The sequence below is a fragment of the Acinonyx jubatus genome, chromosome X (genome assembly GCF_027475565.1).
Source record: "Acinonyx jubatus isolate Ajub_Pintada_27869175 chromosome X, VMU_Ajub_asm_v1.0, whole genome shotgun sequence".
NCBI lineage: Eukaryota > Metazoa > Chordata > Mammalia > Carnivora > Felidae > Acinonyx > Acinonyx jubatus.
Genome location: NC_069389.1, coordinates 67,900,913 through 67,922,976, shown reverse-complemented (window position 1 = coordinate 67,922,976; position 22,064 = coordinate 67,900,913). Strand labels below are relative to the sequence as shown.

The following is a 22,064-nucleotide window of genomic DNA, read 5'->3' as shown; positions in this document are numbered from 1 at the left end:
GGGCTTCACCTATGGATTGACTATACCCAAGTGCATGCTTTACATTAATAATAATCCGCATATTAAATACAGTCTAAATGCAAATATTTAAAGTGTGCCAAAGACTTTTATAAAAAAAAATTAGGCTCAGGTAAAGTGTAGTTAATTGACTGGTTTCATGTGGAATATTTCCTCAGTTAGATTATAAACTTCATGAAGTCACAGATGTAGTTGAGATAACAGTAGACTAGGAGTTTCTATACTCTAGCCTAACCACTAATTACCTATGTGACATTTAGGAACGTAGTCTGCTTGCATCTCATTTTTCTCATTTTTTAAAGCAGAAATAATAATTCTTTAGTGTAGTAGCTCTTTCTAAATAAGAAGAATGTGACATTAGGGGAGGAGTTAAGATGGTGCATAAGTAGGAGGACCCTGGTCTTTCCTTGTCCCTCAAACACAGCTGTTATGAGGTAAGATTACTTGGAATATTGAGGAAATAGAGTTGCAGAGTGGCAGAAGGATCTCCAAAGTTACAAGGAGACAGCATGGCAGATGAGAGGTGCGTGAATGTGAATTGGGGGAGAGAAAATGGTGGAGCCGCAGAAGGGAGGAACCCTTTATGTGGAGAGACAAAAAATAGAAAAAGAGAGGGGTTGAGAAAGTGTCTCATTGAGTTAGCACAGGAGGAAAACCTCTCTTGACCATGGAATGGGGAACAAGAAGTACCGAGTATCTCAGTTCTTTTTTGCAAACAGCTTTTGGAGCTCAAACTCTGAGGTTTTGGAAGTTTGTGACTTTGTTAGGAGCAGAGCTATTGCACATGCTCCTGGAGAGGGGAGATGGCCCGGGACTGTATAGTGTCGTGAAGTGATCTCCAGGGTGCCCTGGGAAAGAACAGTCTCTTTCCTGAAGTACTTTTGGAATAAGGTTTATTGCCTCCCCAAAGACAAAAGACCCTGATGTTGCCATCTAAAGGCCTTTCATCAGCAGGATGGAGAGGCTCTACTCCCGAGGAGGGGAGGAGATGCACACTGTGTTGGGTCCTTTAAGACTTTGGATTTTGAATCCCAGCCTGCACCAATGAAAAAGTGCAAGAGAGTTTTGGTGAAGGGAGAGCTGATTTCTCTCACTATACTGTGAGGGTTGCCTGAATAGCAGAGGTGGATATCTCTGTCTGGTGATGAGAGATTGGGGTGGTGCCATTTTCCCCCTAACACCAACATGGTGGGACTTCAGAAAGGAACACATCAGCCCCCAGTGGAGGCAAGACACATGTACACCAAACCCTGCCACCTCTGTGACTGGCACCTGATTATTTACTGGGTCAAGACTGACTCTGAGATGACACAGTCAGTCTCTCCTCCAGACCAGCACAACCACCACCCCTCAGGCACCAATAGACAACTGTGTATTTTCTTTTTTACCTCCTTCTCCTTTCTTTTTTTTTCGGAAATTAAGCTCATGGTTTCTGATTTGTTTTCTCTCATTCCTTTTATCTTTTCTTTTTATTTTGGATCCGGCTTTTTTACTCTTTTCTTTACCCTTCTTTTCTCCTTTCTTTTTCTTTTTTTCTTTTTTCTTTTTTTTTTTGCTTTATTTCTCCTTGGAGTAAGCCTTATAGATTTTTTATTCAAATTTTCTTGTTCCTTTTCCTTTTCTCTTTTTAGTATAAAGCTCCCCTCCCTTTTTGCCCCCAGGGTTACTTCAACAAGCAAATCAAAGCACACCTAGTTAAAAGTCCAAACACTCCACCAGTGCAAGCAAGGAGAAGCTCTGCAGAAGACTGACCAGTGGGAAAGAGTAGCCAAAACACAACAGCAGAGTTCACACAGCATACACCTGAAACACTTCCTGGAGTGCCAGGCCCTGGACAGTGTATGACTCCTTTTAAATATAGTAGTACTCTCAGGTGTAGGGAATATAACAAACTTGTAAAACACTCAAAAGACAGAAACTAAGCCAAAATGACAAGAATGAAGAATTCTCCCCAAAAGAAAGGTCAAGAAGAAATTAGTCATGGACTTGCTCAAAACAGATATAAACAATGTATCTCAACAGGAATTTAGAACATTCATAAGACTACTCTCTGGGCTTCAAAAAATCATAGAAAACACCAGAAAAACCCTTGCTGCAAATATCAAAGACCTAAGAACTAGTCAGGATGAATTTTAAAATGCTATAACTGAAATGCAAAATAAACTAGATACAGTGACAGCAAGCATGGGAGAAGCAGAGGAGGGAATAGGTGAAATAGAAGATAAAATTATGGAAAATAATTAATCTGAAAAAATAAGGAAAAGAAATTACTAGATAATAAAGGGTGACTTAGAGAACTAAGTTATTCCGTGACTCAAAACAATATCCATAACACAGAAGGCACAAAAGAAGAGCAAGAAACAGAGACAGGTTTATTTGAATAAATTATAGTTGAGAACTTCCCTAATTTGGGGAAGGAAACAAGCATTCAATTCGTAGAGACACAGAGAACTCCCTTCAAAATCAACTAAAACAGGTTAACACCACAACATATCTTGGTGAAACTGGCAAAATACAAAGATAAAGAGAGAATTCTGAAAGCAGCTGGGGACAAAAGGTCCTTAACCTATAAAGGTAGACACATAAATTTAGAAGCAGACCTGTCCACTGAAACTTGGCAGGCTGATACGTGAATTCAGAATAATCACAATATATAAAATAAACATACAGAAATCTGTTGCATTTCTATACACCGATAGTGAAACAGTAGAAAGAGAAATGAAGGAATCGATCCCATTTACAATTGCATACAAAACCATAAGATACCTAGGAATTAACCTAACCAAATAGGTTAGGTCTGTATGCTGAAAACTACAGAAAGCTAATAAAAGGAATTGAGGAAGACAGAAATAAATGGAAAAACATTCTGCACTCATGGATTTTAAGAACAAGTACTGTTAAGTCTATACTACCCCAAATAATCTGCATATTCAGTGCAATCCTTACAAAATAACGCCATCATTATTCACAGAGCTAGAACAAACAATCCTAAAATTTGTATGGAACCACAAAAGACCCCAAATAGCCAAAGTAATGTTAAAAAAGGAAACCATAGCTGGAGGCAGCATAATTCTGGACTTTAAGCTGTATTACAAAGTTGTAATCTGTAATCATCAGGACAGTATGGTTCTGGCACAAAAACAGACACATAAATCAATGGAACAGAATACAGAACCCAGTAATGGACCACAAATGTATGGCCAACTTCTTCAAAAGTCTTCAACAAAGCAGGAAAGAGTATCCAATGGAAAAAAGAGAGTCTCTTCAGCAAATGGTGCTGGGAAAACTGAACAGCAGCGACATGCAGAAGAGTGAAACTGAACCACTTTTTACACCATACACAAAAATAAACTCAAAATGGATGAAATACCTTAACGTGAGACAAGAAACCATCAAAATCCTACAGAAGAAAACAGGCAGCAACCTCTTTGACTTTGGCCACAGCACCTTCTTACTAGACATGCGTCCAGAGGCAAGGGAAATAAAAACAAAACGAACTATTGGGACTTCGTCAAGATAAAAAGTTTCTGCACAGCTAAGGAAACAATGAACAAAACTGAAAGGCAACCAACAGAATGGGAGAAAATATTTGTAAATGACATATCAGATAAAGAGTTAGTATCCAAAATCTATAAAGAAGTTACCAAACTCAACACCAAAATAATAATAATAATAATAATAATAATAATACAATGAATTAATGGGAAGAAGACATGAATAGACACTTTTCCAAAGAAGACATCCAGACAGCTAACAGACACATGAAAAGATGCTCAACATTGCACATAATCAGGGAAATACAAATCAAAACCACACTGAGATACCACCTCACACCTGTCAGAATGGCTAAAATGTACAACTCAGAAAATAATAAATGTTAGTGAGGATGTGGAGAAAGGGGAACTCTTTTGCACTGTTGGTAGGAATGAATACTGGTGCAGCTACTCTGGAAAACAGTATGGAGGCTCCTCAAAAACTAAAAATAGAACTACCCTACGACCCAGCAATTGCACTGCTAGGTATTTATCCAAAGGATACAAAAAATGCTGATTTGAAGGGGCACATACACCCCAATGTTTATAGAAGCACTATCAATAATAGCCAAATTATGGAAAGACCCTAAATGTACATCCACTGATGAATGGATAAAGAAAATGTGTCATATATTTACAATGGAATACTACCAGTGATAAAAAAGAACAAAATCTACAATTTGTAACAATGTGGATAGAACGAGATTGTATTATACTAAGTGAAATAAGTCAGGCAGAGAAAGGCAAATATATGATTTCACTCATATGTGGAATTTAAGAAACACAACAGATGAACATAAGGGAAAGGATGGAAAAATAAGATAAAAACAGAGTGGAGGCAAACCATAAGAGACTCTCAAATATAGAGAACACACTGTTGTTGGAGGGAGGTGTGTGGGGGGATGGGCGAAATGGGAGATGGATATTATGGAGGAAGTTTATTGGGATGATCACTGGGTGTTATATGTAAGTGATGAATCACTGTGTTTTACCCGAAACAAATACTACACTGTATGTTAGCTAACTTGAATCTAAATAAATTAAAAGTAAATAAATAAAAATTACAAAAAAGAATATGAGGTTAAACAAGAGTTGAGATATAAGCAACATACTTAAAAACTCAGGCTCTGGAGGCAGATAAATCCAGTTTCAAAGTCCAGCACAACTCTTTTGAGCATTATAGCCTCATTTTTCTCACTATAAAATTGGAATGATTCATGTTCTTCTAAATTATTTTAATGTTCATTTATTTTTGAGAGAGAGAGAGAGAGAGCAGAGGAGAGGCAGAGATAGAGGGAGACACAGAATCTGAAGCAGGTGCCAGGCTCTGAGCTGTCAGCACAGAGCCCAACACAAGGTTCAAACCTACAAACTGTGAGATCATGACCTGAGACAAAGTTGGACGCTTAACTGAATGAGCCACCCAGGCACCCTGGGATAGTATATATTCTTCTTAGCTGAAAGATGTCTTCATGTTCAATAGCACAGACTTTGGAGCATGGGTTCATATCTTGACTGCCATGTATTATGTTACTTTGGTTAATTATATAATTTCTTTGTGCCTCAGTTTCTTCATTGGTCAACTAGAAATGCTAAACGTGCCTATGTCCTAGATTGCTGTAAGGGTTTAATGAATTCACACATGTAAAACTTGTGAATTAATATTCATTAATTGGTTCTGGTGAATTGGTACTAACAGATTAGTATGCATACAATGCTTAGAGTTTTTCCTAGCAGTGTTGTATAAAGCTTAGGTATTATGTAAAGGATGGGTTTAGATGTAATAATGCATGTTACTTGTGTAGCACAGTGCTTGACAATATTAGATGGTTGTTATTTTCATATTAATGGACTTTGGAAGGCTGAAAGGTGTTATAGAAATTTAAGGTATTATACATTTATGTTTTTATTTTATGCTGAGCATATGGTAAGCACTTGATTGGCAAAATTTTACAAAGCACATCAATAACAGTGCAGTTGAGTTCTTTAGAAGTAGTTATGCTATTTCACTGGACATTTATTAGATATTGTTTGAAAATATCAAAACTGAAGCTGAATGTGAAATGTTAATCTTTATACCCTCCATGCTGATTTATACAACTCTTAAAGAATCACTAATATTGCCTTGTTAGAAGAGAATGATATTTGGTTAGGAGATAATTCAACTTAGTGTTACCAAATTCAAATCCAATAAAAACATTGTTTTAAGGGTTTTCCCCCTCTTCATGAAAGGTATCATACTTCTTTCACCACCCTACCAATATGTTGCATTGTAAGAGGATCTCAGAAATTCATTTCTTACACTCCTTAATCTTTTCCAATAGAATTTAATTTCTAATTGAAACCAGATTATTTTTGTTAGGGAATATAAAGAATGAGATGAATATTTTCCTCTGACTGTTCAAATAAAATATTGCACAGTTAATCCAACTGAATTAGTGGCTTGAGGATAAATGTACCTGTCTGACAATCAAGGAAACCCCTGGGTAACACTTTGTGTTAGTAAATGCCCAAAAATATATAGTATATTTTTATTGGATTCAATAACCTGTTCTACTTAAAAGAATATAACATGTAAAAGTCAGTATTATATAGGATAAATTTCAAAGACTCCTGCATAAATAGCATATTAAAATAGGAAAACTTTATCATACATTAAATATATACTATTTCAAATGATCTATTTTTGAAGAGTCACTGGAGTTTATTGAAGCACAAAATTTCTTGCTATATTTTCAGAGGTAAAATCTCTTTTGAATGTTTAGGGGTCAAGTTCTTAGTTTTTTTTTCTCCTTTGAATTGTAGCTAAAGGACTCTGTGGAAAATGAATAATACGAAGAAAAATATTTTATGAAATGATAATAGTTCCTTTGTTTTAAGCATACCTTAATGCAATGGTTTAGGAAATGGAGAAATATAATGATGTAGTGTGAAGTAAAAGTAAATGTGACTAACAAGGTAAATGCCAACTATTTATTGAGAATTATGCAGCTTTTATAATAATTTTGAGAGAAGCAAGTTAAGCTGGATGTCTGTATAGTTAGGCTTGGATACTACTTTTCACACCAACTAATAATGGGGAAAAGTTTACGAGCAATTTCTACTGACCCATTCCAGAACAATCGAAGCAAAATTTAGCATGCTGTTTTCTAGGCACAAATAACCATATTTGCTAATAATTCTCTAATTTTTATTCTTTTATGAAGTAGATAGAGATGATTTGTCTAATTTTATTGAAGATTTTAAGTAACGTCTACACCCAACATGGGGCTTCAATTTACAACCCCAAGATCAAGAGTCACATGCTCTACTGACTGAGCGAGGCAGGTGCTCCTATTTGCCTAATTTTCAAAAGTGAATGGAAATCTAGAATGAAGATGCCTTTTCTCTGAGCTTCTGATGAAATGATCTCAGGCCTAAACCCGTTAAAGCTACTGACATTTTGTAATTGTCACCATGTTATTAATTATACTTTCAAAAGTCACACATATTTAGGCTTACCCTGAGGACGATTATCCTTCTTGCGAGCACCAAGCCTTTGTGCTTCATTTTCTGAGTAAACGGGGTGTCTTTCATTGTGAAATACAATCTTGTGCTCTTGTTCACTGTCAGATGTTATGAGATACCTTTTCTTGTCTTCATCTGTTTGAAGTCTCTTATTTTCAAATATCAGACACTGTTCCTTCGCCATATCCATCATGAGTCTTTCACTTTCAAACTCATTTTTATGTCTTTTATTTTCAGAATCTGCTAGATATTTTCCAGAATTGGGGTCTATTTGATGTCTTTCAAAGCTATCCCAACGTTTTTGAGGGTCATCCCTACATTTTCCAGAGCTATGCTGAATTCTTTCGGACCTAAATTGATATCTTCCAGAGCTATCCCAACATCTACCATAGTCAAAGTTCAATTTTTGTCTTTCAGAGTCAGTCCAGCATCTTTTAGATTCAAACCTGAGGCCCATCCATAAACTTTCCAAGTCAGAGGCCCTCTGGCAATTTTCAGCCTTAATTGTGTGTTTCACTGAATCAGAGACCATCTCTGGGCTTTCAGAATCTAAGTCATTTGTATGTCTTTCAGACCAAGAATCCATCCTGCATCCCTCAGTATCAGTACTGAACTGGAATGTTTTAGCATCCATGACACATTTCACAGCTGTTGAGGCTAGCCCATATCTTTCTGAGTCTGAGTCCATCTCACATGGTTCAGAATCAGATTCCATTATATATCTCTTAGATCTTATCTTTTCCTGGTGTTTTTCTTCCCCCATCAGACATACTGACGATGCAGAAGCTGAGTCCATTTCATCTCTATCCATGTCTGAGTCTATCATATACCTCTCAGAAGCAGAGAGCATCCAGTGTTGTTTGGTCTCCATCAACATTTTCGGAGATTCCATCAGGCTTTTTACAGAATCTGAAGCTATTTGGCATTTTTCTGCCTTTAGCGGGTGTTTCACAGATGCAGAAGCCATAGGGGATTTTTCTGAGTCTGAATCCATCTCAGGTCTTTCACTGTCTGAGTTCAACCCATATTTTTCAGAGTCAGAGTCTGCCAAACATTTTTCTGAATCTGAGTCCATCCAGTGTTTCAAAGAGTCAGAGTCCATCTGGCATTGTTCAACTCCCACTAGCTGTTGCTCTGACTCCATCAGGTCTTTCATAGAACTTGAAGCCACCTGGTATTTTTCTGCTTCTTGCAGATGTTTCACAGAGTTTGAGTCCATGAGACGTTTTTCTGAGTCTGAGTCCATTCCCCATATTATTGAATCAGAGTCTTTTGAGTGCTGTTCTAAGTCAGAGTCCAAACCAATGCCTCTATCAGAGTCAGAATCAATCACACATCTTTCAGAGCCAGATTCCAGCCAGGGGGTGTCACTTTCAATTATTTTTAGGTCTTGGAGACTTTTATAGTCCAAAGAACCCGTTGAAATTTCAGAAATTTTTGTATCAGAAGCTTCTGTTTCAGACTTGCTTCCTTCATCATGTGACATCACAATTGCTCCTTCATTACTTAAAGAAAGACAAACATGAACACCTTAAAAATATTCATCAAATGTTAAATGTTTTCTCTGTTGAAAACCTTTCTGTGTGAAAATACTATAGAGTACACATTTTTATCAGGTTGTAGAAAGTAAGAAACACCACCAACATTCTTGTGAACAAATTGGAATAGTATCAGTATAAGCAGATTTTACACTTGCATTTACCCTTACATTAACTGTTTTCCATTACACCTGAAAGTAATAGCCTGCCTAGGACACTCTCTTGAAATGTACTATTTTCTTGTTCCTTTCTAATCAATGAATCATTATTTTGGGACTTGAATATCATGTTAAGAATGTAGTGGAAAATAAAACAAACTTTCTATATTCTACACCAAGTTAAGGTTGTAGATCTGGTTTTTAGTGAGGCTTACCTTGGAGTGTTGAGCCTTTCTGGGGAAAAATATTCAAATTTTTCTGGTACTATTTCAATTGGAAGGGACACATCTTGAAGTGAGAATATAAGTTCACTTGATGAATTAGTTGTAGTTATTGGCTGTAAAAGCAAAATAAATCATAAACCAAGTTATAAATTCTCAGTTGCATTTACCATGAAAAATAGCACACTTAGTAATTTTGATTGAGGGGAGTATATCACTTCATTAGCTTCACTTGTGCTTGAGGGAAAGTCATAGTGAGAACCTCTTCCAAAGTAAAACTTCAGAATTAATATTTAAGTATAAGGGCAGACATTATAGATATGTTGTAAGGTGTGTTCCTAGCCTCTACCTTTCCAAGAACTAATGGCCATTCCCAATGCTGCATTGGTACTGTTACCCAGTCCCTTGGTTGTAGGTAGCTGGAATTTTACCCAAATTTGAGTAGATTCTCTTTACTTGGGATTTATAGTTAGAATTCAGGTGTTTTTCTGCTGTGTTTGAAGTGTGGACAGGCATTCTCAGGCACTACAAGAAAACAGTCTGTCATATGCCTAGAGAAGTAGAAAAAAGTCAAGAAGCAGAGAATGTGAAGAATAAAACAGCCATACATAAAGGAAGTTGAAACCACATATCTTATGCCTCTAGACAGACGAAAACATTTTTACATGGGTTCCTGATTCCAGTACCTCCTAAATATTTACTTTCTGTCCTTGAGTTCTCTATGGTAATGATGATCCTTGACTTAGGTTCTTATCACCCTCCTTTTGTTTTTTCTCAAGGTAGTATGAATGGGGTTCTGTTTCTTTCAACCAAAAGGAGCCTTCAGGGACATCTAGTTGCTGTTAATATTTTATTGTTAGCCTTCACATATAACATACCTTAAAAATGTGTCTTTTAGACAAATAAGGAGCCCAAGCACAGGAGAAGAGAAAGTTAAAAAAATGAACAAAATGAATTTTATCTACACAAAAGATTTACTCCATTTTCAATAAAACCCGTGCAAAAAATAGACTTATAACATGACATTTAGGTATGATATAAGAAAAAAAAATTCCACGAGGTTTAATATACTCTATAATTGATTATAACAAAAGATTTAGAATGTCCTGTCTCAGCAGACAACTGTGAGGCTCACATGAACTAGCGATTAAGAGAAAACACTCACTATGAAAACTGGTAAGACATAACGTGTAAAGGAAATGCAATGTTGATTTATATGGCAAACAAACATGAACAATACTGAAATTATCACACCCTAGGAGAGGTAGATAAGAAATAAATTTCATGTGCTTCTAAACATTCGTCTAAAACATGCCAGTACTCAGAATTTCTTTTACTCCTAGTCTCAAATCATAGTAATAGCTTTTCTATTATGACTCCAATTCACTAGGTTTCATTAGTTTGAAAGTCAAGACAAAAAATTAAAGGGTGAGGAAAAATATAAGCAAACTTTATTCAACTAAACATAATATATGCTTAATAAAATAATATTTGCCTTTATGAATTTGCAACTAATATCCTTTCATGTATTGGATTTATCAGGATACCTGGCCTCCTCAGGAACTATATAGATAATGTTTCTATTCTTTCCAAAAGAACCAAAGGCAGCTACATATTCTACTACACTGATAAAAAAATCTAACAGAAAACACAATAAATATGGAATTCACAGTGGTTATTTAGGATTGTCATACTTCCTGATGTTTGGGGACTTTGACTATAACAAACATTTATGTCTGCTTTTTGGAAAACTAAACCAAATATCTTCTTTAGTAAGAATACTTTCAAAGATGGTGTAGAGTATCAGAAGGGTTAAGTGTTCTTCCTAGTAATACCACTTTCCAGAGGTGACACTTTTGAAATAAATATTTTCTGCTAGCTGATTAAACTTCAACTAACATCAAAAGAGGGTAAAAGATATTTATAAATTAATTAGAACTTTGTAAAAGCTAATCTATCTTTATCTCTAAGGCTATGCTTTCCTGACTGTAATTCTGAACAGTACTGATTTCTAATTGAGAGAAAAAAATGCTATGAAAACTAAATTCAATTAGATTGTTAAATAAATGTCTCCAACTAATGAATCTGTAAAAAGTTCCCCCTCTTTCTAGAAAGTTGCTTCTTTCCTCTAAAGCATTAATGTACAGTTTTGGGGTGCCTAGGTGGCTCAGTCGGTTGAGCGTCTGACTTTGGCTCAGGTCATGATCTTGCGGCTTGTGGGTTCAGGCCCCACATTGGGCTCTGTGCAGACAGCTCAGAGCCTGGAGCCTGCTTCTGATTCTGTGTCTCCCTCTCTCTCTCTCCCCCTCCCCCACTCACACTCTCTCTCTCAAAATAAATAAGCATTAAAAAAAAAGAATTAATGTACACTTTTATACTGTACACTAAACTGATTTTTAGTTAAGTCCGTAAAACTCTGTCCAAAGGTTTATATCCACATTTTCCTTTATTTATATCTATTTTTACTGCATCTTATATAGAACAAAGTTGTAATTTTATTGAATAATCTTAACAGATTACTTTAGCCATTAAGAAGAATAAATTTATTAGACCATTTCCTGATCTGATGACATCAGTGCCATGGCCACACACCTATAATATATAATTGTATTCTAGTTAGCCACTGTTCTAAAAGAAATAGACTCACTGTTATCTAGGCCTCAGAGTCTAACAGCTGACTCCCAGGCAAACTTCTAGTTGCATGGGGAATGTGAAGATAACAAAAAGGTTCAGTTAATAAGCTATATAGAAAGGTTTTGCTCCATAATGTTTTTTTTTTAGTAAAAAGTATTTTTGTGTAATTAATGTTAATCTTAATGCAATTATATGATAAGGAAGTCATAGCATGTGATTTGAAAAATTTTGAGGATGCCAAGGCTTAAACAGGGAGTTTTAGAGCACAGTAAGAATCCCCTTTACTTTCTAAAAGAAGTAAGATCCAGGGGCACCCAAGTAGCTCAGTCGGTTGGGCATCTGACTTTGTCCCCAGTGATCTAGCAGTTCATGAGTTCAAGCTCCACACCTGGCTCACTGCTGTTAGTGCAAAGCCACTTCAGATCCTCTGTCTCCCTCTCTCTGACCCTCCCCTGCTTGCACTCTCTCAAAAATAAATAAAATATTCATTGTTAGGGCACTTGTTGGGATGAGTACTGGGTGTTGTATGTAAGCCAATTTGACAATAAATTGTATTCATAAATAAATAAATATAAAAATTTTTTAAAAATCTAAAAAAGAAATAAACGAAGTAAGGTCTGTACTTATGAAACTTAACTCTTAAATGGTCCTCCTTTTGGTAAACTATCCCCATCATTGTACATGGTACATTTCCCTAGAGGTTTACTTTGGGAAAGCATCACTTGTAAGAATTCCTATTTGCTATTCAATTTCAAGGAAAGAAACCAGAATATCCAAGTATTTTAATAAGCACCCAAAGTAGAGCCCAGTTTAAGAAAACATGAGCTAGATGAGGGGCTGGAAAACTATGCCCTGCCGGCCAAATCCAGCCTATGATCTGTTTTTGTATGACCCAAGAGCAAAGGAAGACTTTTATATTTTAAAAATGTAAAAAAAAAGTAAAGTGCAAAAAAGTCTTTTAGCCCAGCAGGGAGAATAGTTCCTTCAACAGTTTAGGAAATAAACAACCTGACCTTACACATAAAATAGCTAGAAAGGAACAATAACCAAAGCTTAAAGCTAGGGAAAGGAAGGAGCTAATAAAGATTAAAGCAGAAATAAATGACATAGAAAGGAAACAAAAAACCACAAAACAACAAATCAATGAAACTAGGAGCTGGTTCTTAGAAAAAAAAATAAAATTGATAAGCCTCTATCCTCACTTATGAAAAAGACAGAAAAGGACCCAAATGAATAAAATCACAAATGAGAGAGGAGAAATAACAACCAATACCACAGAAATACAATGGAAGTGAGTATTATGAAAAACTAAATGCCAAGGAATTGAACAACTTGGAAGAAAAGGAAAATTTCTAGAAATATATAAAATACCAAAACTGAAACAGGAAGAAATAGAAAAGTTGAACAGACTGATAAGCAGCAAATAAATTGAATCAGTAAACAAAAATCTCTCAACAAACAAAAGTCCAGGACCAGGTGGATTCACAGGAGAATTCTACCAAACATTTAAAGAAGTTAATACATATTCTCAAACTATTCCCAAAAAATAGAAAAGGAAGGAAAACTTATAAACTCATTCTATGAGGCTAGTATTATCCTGGTATCAAAACCAGATAGATACACTAAAAAAGAGAACTACAGGCCAATATCCCTGTTGAACATGGATGTAAAAATTCTCAATAAAATACTAACAAACCAAATCCAACAATATATTTAAAAAATCATTCATGGATGCCTGGGTGGCTCATTTAAGCATCTGACTCTTGATTTCATCTCAGGCCATAATCTCACAGTCATGAAATCAAGTCCCTTGTTTGGCTCCATGCTGGGCATGGAGCCTGCTTAAGTTTCTCTTTCTCCCTCTCCCTCTTCCCCTCTCCTGCTTGTGCTTGTTCTCGCTCTCTTTCTCCCTCACAAAACAATATTTCAGTACAATCAAGTGGGATCTAGTCTTTGGTTGCAAGAGTGGCTCAATATTGGCAAATATATCAATGTGATACACCACATTAATAAAAGAAAGGAGAAGAACCATATGATAATCTCAATAGATGCCAAAAAAAGCATTAGACTAAGTACGCCTATTCATTATATAAACCCTCAACAAAGTAGGGATACAGGGAACATACCTCAACATAATCAAGACCATCTATGAAAAACCCATAGCTAATATCATCCTAAATGGAGTAAAACTGGCAGCTTTTCTTCTATAGTCAGGAATAAGACAAGGTTGTCCACTCCCACCACTGTTAATTAACAGAGTACTGGAAGTTCTAGCCACAACAGTCAGACAACAAAAAGAAATGAAAGGGAGTTGAATTGGCAAGGAAGATGTAAAACTTTGACTACTTGCAGATGACATGATACTCTGTATAGAAAACCTGAAAGACTCCACCAAAAAACTGCTAGAACTGATAAATAAATTCAGCAAAATCTCATGATACACAGTTAATGTATAGAAATCTGTTCCATTTGTATATACCAATAATAAAGCAGCAGAAAGAGAAATGAAGGAATCAATTCCATTTACAATTGCACCAAGAACAATAAGATGCTTAGGAAAAATGCAGCCAAAGTGGTGAAATACTGGTACTCTGAAAACTTTAAAACACTGTTGAAAGAAATTGAAGATGACACCAAAAAATGGAATGCTCCATCTATGCTCGTGGATTGGAAGAAGAAATATTGTTACAATGTCTATATTACCAAAATAATCTACACATTTAATAAAATCATTATCAAACCACCACCACCAACAGCATTTTAACAGAACTACAGCAAACAATCCTAAAATATGTATGAAACCACAAAAGAACCCAAATAGCCAAAGCAACCTTGAAAAAGAAAAGCAAAGCTGAAGACATCATAACTCCAGACTTCAAGTTATATTGCAAAGCTATAGTGAACAAAACAGCATGGTAGTAGCACAAAAATAGACACATAAATAATTAGATTCAAATAGAAAACCTATAGATGAATCCACAACTATATGGCCAATTAATCTTCAACAAAGCAGGAAAGAATATCCAATGGGAAAATGTCTCTTCAACAAATGGTGTTGGGAAAAGTGGACAGCAACATGTAAAAGAATGAAACTGGACCACTTTCTTACACCATACACAAAAGTAAATTCAAATGGATCAAAGACCTAAACATGAGACCTGAAACATCAAATCCTAGAAAATACAGACAGTAACCTTTTTGATATTCAGACATACGAACTTCTCTGTAGATGTTTCCTGAAGCAAACGAAACAAAAGCAAAAACAACAACAAGAACAAAAACAACAACAACAAACTATTGTAACTTCCTCAAAAAAAGAAAAACAAAAAACCCCAAAACTTCACAGTGAAGGAAATAGTCAACAAAACTAAAAGTCAACCTTTGGAATGTGAAGAGATATTTGCAAATGACATATATGATAATGGGTTTGTATACAAAATATATAAAGAACTTATAAAACTCAACATTCACATAATGAACTGTCCAATTAAGAAATGGGCAGTAGACATGAATAGACATTTTTCTAAAGAAGAAATTCAGATGGCTAACATGAACAGGTGCTCAAGATCACTGATCATCAGGGAAATACAAATCAAAACTACAATGAGATGTCACTTCACACCCGTCAGAATGGCCAAAATTAACAGCAGAAGAAACAACAGGAGTTGGCAAGGATGTGGAGAGAAGGAAACCTTACACTGGTGGTAGAAATAGAAACTGGTACAGCCACTCTGGAAAATTATATGGAGGTTACTCAAAGAGTTAAACTAGAACTACCTTATGTTCCAGCAATTGAACTACTAGGAATTTACCCAAATATTACACAAATACTATTTCAAATGGATACATGCACACTAATGTTTATAGCAGCATTTTCTACAATAGCCAAGTTACAGAAACAGCCCAAGTGTCCATGGACTAATAAATGGATTGAAAGAAGTGGTGGATACATAATGGAATATGAGTCAGCCATAAAAAGAATGAGATCCTGTCATGTCCAACAATGTGTATGTAGCAGAAGAGTATCATGCTAAGTGAAATGTTAGTCAAAGAAAGAAAAATACAATATATCACTCATATGTTGAATTTAAGAAACAAATGACTGAAAGGTAAAAAAAAATAGAAAGAGGCAAACTAAGTAACAGACTCTTAGCTATAGAGAACAAACTAGAGGGTAGAATAATGGGTGAAATAGGTTATGGGGATTAAAGATTGTACTTATTGGGATGAACACCAGATGCTGTATGGAAGTTGAATCATTACATGTTACATGTTAAACTAATATTACACTGTATGTTAACTAACTGGAATTTAAATATAAACTTAAAAACAATAAAATGTCTTCATTTGAGACTTCATGTCATATCAAATTATCTCATTGGAATTACTTTTTCTAAAATGTGAATTCAACTTCACGTAGGCTAGAGGGGCTTGAAAGAGAAAAGCATAAACATTTTTATAAAATATCTCAAGAATAAAGTTTACAGTATATTAATTTATGATATTTTTAATGTGTATGGATACTTATTCAAGAAAAATACATCACAAGTATATGCTTTCACTGGTATTACCTTAAACTATTTAAATGTTAGTGTTTAAATTTAGCCAACTATGTTTAACCCCTCCTATAAGTTCAGTTATTTATTGGAAATAATTCTTGACATCATTTGGATATAATCAGGGGGGGAGGGTAAAAGTTGTTTTGAATATTATAGATAACAACAAATATTTGCCTTTAATTTGAACTAAGAATAATATTTTCATAAATTCCCAAGAAGACAAGTTTAAAAGAAAATGTCAGATATTAAGGGATGGGACAAAATTAAAATATTTCTCTCTGCCTATACGACCTTACCCAGTTTTGTCCATCAAAATCTTCTAAATCCAGATTATATTTTACTCTATGAAAAAATTCTCAGCTTAACAGTTTAATTTCTTTTGAATTTACAATACTTTAGTTTTTTGTGTGCACTTAATTCTTGGACAATCATCTATTGCCTTATTTTATTTTATTATTTATTATCTTTTTAAAAATTTCTACTTTGAGAGGGAGAGACATAGCATTAGAGGGGAAGGGGCAGGGAAACAGGGAGACACAGAATCCGAAGCAGGCTCCAGGCTCCGAGCTGTCAGCACAAAGCCCCGATGCGGGCCTCAAACCCATGAACAGTGAGATCATGATCTGAGCTGAAGTTGGTCACTTAACCGACTGAGCCACCCAGGTGCTCTATTGCCTTATTTTAGTAGTTGGTGAGTCTAATCTGATTCTAAAACTTTTTATGATTGACCAGCATGGTACAATCTTTTAAAATACATTTGAATTTGATAGTGTTGCTATAAACATTGGGGTGCATGTGACCCTTGAAAACAGCATACCTGCAATAGCCAAAATATGGGAAGAGCTCAAAGTTCCATTGATGGATGAATGGATAAAGAAGATGTGGTTGTGGTTACTCGGCAATCAAAAAGAATGAAATCTTGCCATTCGCAACTATGTGGTTGGAACTAGAGGATATTATGCTAGGCGAAATTAGTCAGTCAGAGACAGACAAATATCATATGACTTTACTCATATGAGGAGTTTAAGATACAAAACAGATGAACATAAGGGAAGGGAAGCAAAAATAATATAAATACAGGGAGGGAGACAAAACATAAGAGACTCTTATGGAGAACATACAGAGGGTTACTGCAGGGGTTGTGGGAGTGGGGATGGGTTAAATGGGTAAGGGGTATTAAGGAATATACCCCTGAAATCATTGTTGCACTATATGCTAACTAACTTGGATGTAAATTTAAAAAAATAAATTAAAAAAATACATTTGAATTTGAATACATTTAGGCAAGCCCATGACTCCTGGTCCACATCTTTCCCAGTCACTTCTTATTTTTATATATCTGGTCTGCTTCAATCATTTAAGGTACCATTCTGAACCCTAAAGTTATCTGATTATAACCCTTGAGTTCAAGTTTTGATTTCTAACTATGATGTAAGTTACTAGGAAGGAAAAACTCATAATTTATAATCTCATTTTAAGAATTCAGTGACTTCAAATAATACTTAAAACTAAGGAGGACTCTCCATATATCACCATTGGATGAATAATAGATTAAAACAAAGTTAAGGAAATAACAGAAGAACTATATTGCTATAATTTTTTGTTGTTTCTAGTTATTGATTTGCTGACAAATACCCAAGACATAGCTATAATAACTCTGAATTAGATTTGAAAATGTTTTTTTATAGATCAACTAACTAATGTGTATCAACATTTAGGTTATTAGTTTGTAAAATTTACAGTGTGATTTTCCCCTGCAGATTGGTTACTATTGATTACATACGAAATTGCTGAGCTGCAAATTATTATTCTTTGCTAATAGAAATGTTAGTAATTACAAAGGTCACATTGATTTATGTCAAATGACAAACTCTGGAAGCAGTATTAAAGGGATAGCATGTGACTTATGGATGTAGCAAAATCCTAGCTAATAGGTCAATTCTTCATTTTTAAAAATTTTCTTATTGTCATGACTGAACTTCCAGTTACAGTGTTCAAAATGTATTTGTGAAAAATAGATTTAAACAAGCTGTACTTTTTCTGTTTAAAGATAAGAATATCAAAAATAATAAAACACATAGGAATACATTTAACTGAGGAGGTGATAGATCTGTACACTGAATACTATAAAATAATGATAGAAGAAATTGAGGACATAAATAAATGGAAAAATACCCATGTTCATGGGTTGGAAGAAATAATATTAATTAAAATTTCTATACTACCCAAAGTTATCTACAGATACAATTAAATTCTTATAAAAATACCAATAACATTTTCACATGAATAACAATTCTAGAATTCATATGGAACCACAAAAGAACCTAAATAGCCAAAGCATTTTTGAGAGAGAAGAACAAAGCTGAAGTTATCACACTTCCTGATTCCAAACTATGTTACAAAACTATATTAGTCAAAACAGAATATTACTGGCATAAAAAACAAATACATAGACCAATGGAACAAAATAAAGAGCTCAGAAATAAACCCATGCATATATAGTCAACTAATTTTGACAAAAGCACCATGAATACAAAATGGGGGAAAGGATGGTCTTTTCAGTAAGTGGTAGTGGGAAAACTGAATATCCTCATACAGAAGAATTGCACTATACACAAACATCAACTCAAAATGGCTTAAATATTTAAATATAAGATCTGAAGCTGTAAAACACCTAGAAGAAGAATAGGGAAAAACTTTTTGACATTCATCTTGTAATGATATTTTGTATATGACACAAAAAGTACAAACAATAAAAGCAAAAACAAGTGAGATTACATAAAACTGAATCTTTTCTGCACAGGAAAGGAAACAATCAACAAAACAAAAAAGTAGCATATAGAATGAGAGAAAATATTTGCAAACCATATATCTGATATAAGTTTAATATCCAAAAAATATAAGTAACTCCTACAACCCAATAGCAAACAAAAACAAAAACAAAAACAAAACACCTACAAATAACCAAATTTAAAACTGGGCAAAGACCCGAATAGACAGTCTTTCAAAGAACACATAGAGAAGAGAATGAGTTAAAATGATGGATAGTAGGAGGATCCTGTGCTTTCCTCACCCTTTGAACACAGCTAGATAAATACCAAGTCATTCTGAACACCCAAGAAATTGATCTGAGGACTGAGAAAACAAACTGCACAGCTAAAGGAACAAAACTAGAAGTTTTGGAGGTGTCCAGAGAGATGAATTGAGGGGAGAAAAGAATCACAGGTGCTGTGGAGGTGGGGGAGCCCTGATCACAGAGATGAAAGACAGAGAGACAGAGACAGAGACACAGAGAGGAGCAGGGGATTGAACAAGAAAAGCACTTTCCCAAAATCATTGACTGGGAAGACAAGAGGAGCTGCTTATCACAAAGTATTTACAAACAGCAAAGCTCAAAGTCTAAAGTTTCAGGAGTCCCTGCCATGGTCTGAGTCGAGCCTGGTGGGCATAGTGGCACTCCTGAAGAGGAGGGTATAGGCCCTGGAGCAGACAGCATGGTCTGGGGATCCCCCTGGATCACACTGGGAAAGACAGGTCCCCTTATTGTGGTGCATTTGGGAGAGGTGGCACTGCATCTCAGGGGACAAAAAGCAAGGCAGGTGCCATTGAGTGTTCTCCTTCATCAGCATAGCAACAGAAGTGCCTGCTGAGGGCAGCTAAACTGGGAAACAGCATTTGGATGCACTTTACCATGAACTCTAAGCCCCTGTGTTGTCATGCAACTACTTTTCTGGGATAAGCCAGCACCAATAATTAGGGAAGCAAGACTATAGCCTAGAAAATCATTGCAGCCTGAACCATGCCAGGTCCCTAAAATCTGGAGTTTTGAAACCCAGCCATGTGCCTGAGATAAAACACAAGAGCACTGTGCAGTGGGGTGGGGAAAATGGTTCAGACACAAACAGGGGAAAGGCATAGATTTGACAGAAACCTGGGACACAAGAGGGGAGATTTTTTGCTCTTCTGTGAGAGCTTCCTGAAGAGCAACAGGCAAGAACTCCTCTCTCCAGGTAAAAAACCCTGCCTAACTCCATTTTTCCCCCTCCCATCAGCACAGATCCACTTCAGAGTCACAGCGCCCCATAGTGGAAGCTTAAACCACTTACACCAAGCCCTAGCCCCATGGGCTCTGCAGGTGCCTTTTTTATTAGAGCAAGTGTGATTAAGAGCCACAGCTGTAGTAGACCCCTTCACTAGAAGACCAGCACAAAACCCCAATACACAACAGGTCTACAGATCATAGGGTGCTGCTTCAGATCTAGTGGAAATAGAACTAGGCAAGGCTTTCCTAACACACAAAAGACAGAGACCTAGGAAAAATCCCAAGATTGAAGAATTCATCCCAAAAGAAAGGACAAGAAGAGGTCACAGCCAGGGAGCTAATCAAAACACATATAAGTAATATGCGTCAACCATAATTTAAGACAACAATCATAAGGATACTGGCTGAGCTTGATGAGAAAAGCATAGAAAAAATCAGAGAGACCCTGACTGCAGAGATAAAGACCTAAAAACTAGTCATGCAAAAATTTAAAAAAATGCTATAACTGAGTTTCAAAACTGACTATATATAATAATGACCACAAGGATGAAAGAAGCAGAGAATGAATAAGTGATAGAGAAAATAAAATTATGGGAAATAAAGAAACTGAAAAGACGAGGGAAAGAAAAATACTAGACCATGAAGATAGAGTTAGGGAACTCAGAACCTCCATAAAGTCTAATAACATTTGTATCCTAAAAGTCCTAGAAGAAGAAGAGATGGAAAAAAGGGGAAGAATGCTTATTTGAGTAAATTATAGCTAAAAATTTCCTTAATCTGAGGACAGAAACAGACTTCCAAATCCAGGAGGCACAAAGAATTACCATCAAAGTCAACAGAAGCAGTCTAACACGAACATATCATAGTAAAAATTTGCAAAGTACAGAGATAAGAAAGAATCCTGAAAGAAACAAGGGTAAAGGAATCCCTAACCTACCAGGAAAGACATATAAGTTAGCAGCAGCTCTCTCCCCAAAAGCCTGGCAGGGCAGAAGGGAGTGGCATGGTATATTCAATGTGCTGAATGAAATATGCAGCCAAAAATACTTTATCCAGCAATACTGACATTCAGAATAGAAGGAGATGTAAAGAGTTTACCAAAGAAAAACTAAAGGAGTTTGTGACCACTAAGCTAACCCTGCAAGAAATATTAAAGGAGACTGAGTGGGAATGAAATACCGAAAGCAACAAAGACTAGAAAGGAACTCAGAAAATCTCCAGAAACAATGACTTTACAATGTATTACAGGTAATACACTGGTACGAAATTCATATTTACCACTAATCACACTGAATGTAAATGTACTAAATGCTCCAATAAAAGCACATAGGGCAGGGGCTCCTGGGTGGCTCAGTCGGTTAAGCGTCCGACTTCAGCTCAGTTCAGGATCTCATGGTTCATGGGTTAGAACCCTGCATCGGGCTCTGTGCTGACAGTTCAGAGCCTGGAGCCTGCTTCAGATTCTGTGTCTCCCTCTCTCTCTGCCCCTCCCCAGCTCATGCTCTGTCTCTCTCTCTCTTTCTCTCAAAAATAAATATTTTAAAAAAAGTTTAAGAAAACCACATAGGGCATCAGAATGGATAAAAAACAAGACCCATGTATATGCTGTCAACAAAAGCCTCATTTTAGATCTAAACACATTCAGATTGAAAGTGAGGGGATGGAAAACTATATATCATTCTAATGTATGTCAAAAGAAAGCTGGAGTCTGATTCTTATATCAGACAAAGTAAATTTTAAAGCAAAGCCTGTAACAATAGATGAAGACAGCCATTATATCTTAATAAAGGGGTCTATCCAACAAAATACCTAACAAATGTAAATATTTATGTCCCTAATATTCGAGCACTCAAA

General features: G+C 35.7%; 1 protein-coding gene across 2 annotated transcripts in view; it reads right to left on the bottom strand.

Moving 5' to 3' along the window:
- Positions 1–22,064, bottom strand: part of LOC106983764 (uncharacterized) — a 415,282-nt gene that overhangs the window by 64,094 nt on the left and 329,124 nt on the right. For both annotated transcript variants that reach the window (XM_027053762.2, XM_027053763.2), the window contains 2 exons: positions 8,970–9,091; positions 7,053–8,563 (listed from right to left, as the gene is read on the bottom strand). In XM_027053762.2, the coding sequence (XP_026909563.1) occupies positions 7,053–8,563; positions 8,970–9,091 (1,633 nt within the window). The remainder of the gene's footprint in view (positions 1–7,052; positions 8,564–8,969; positions 9,092–22,064) is intronic.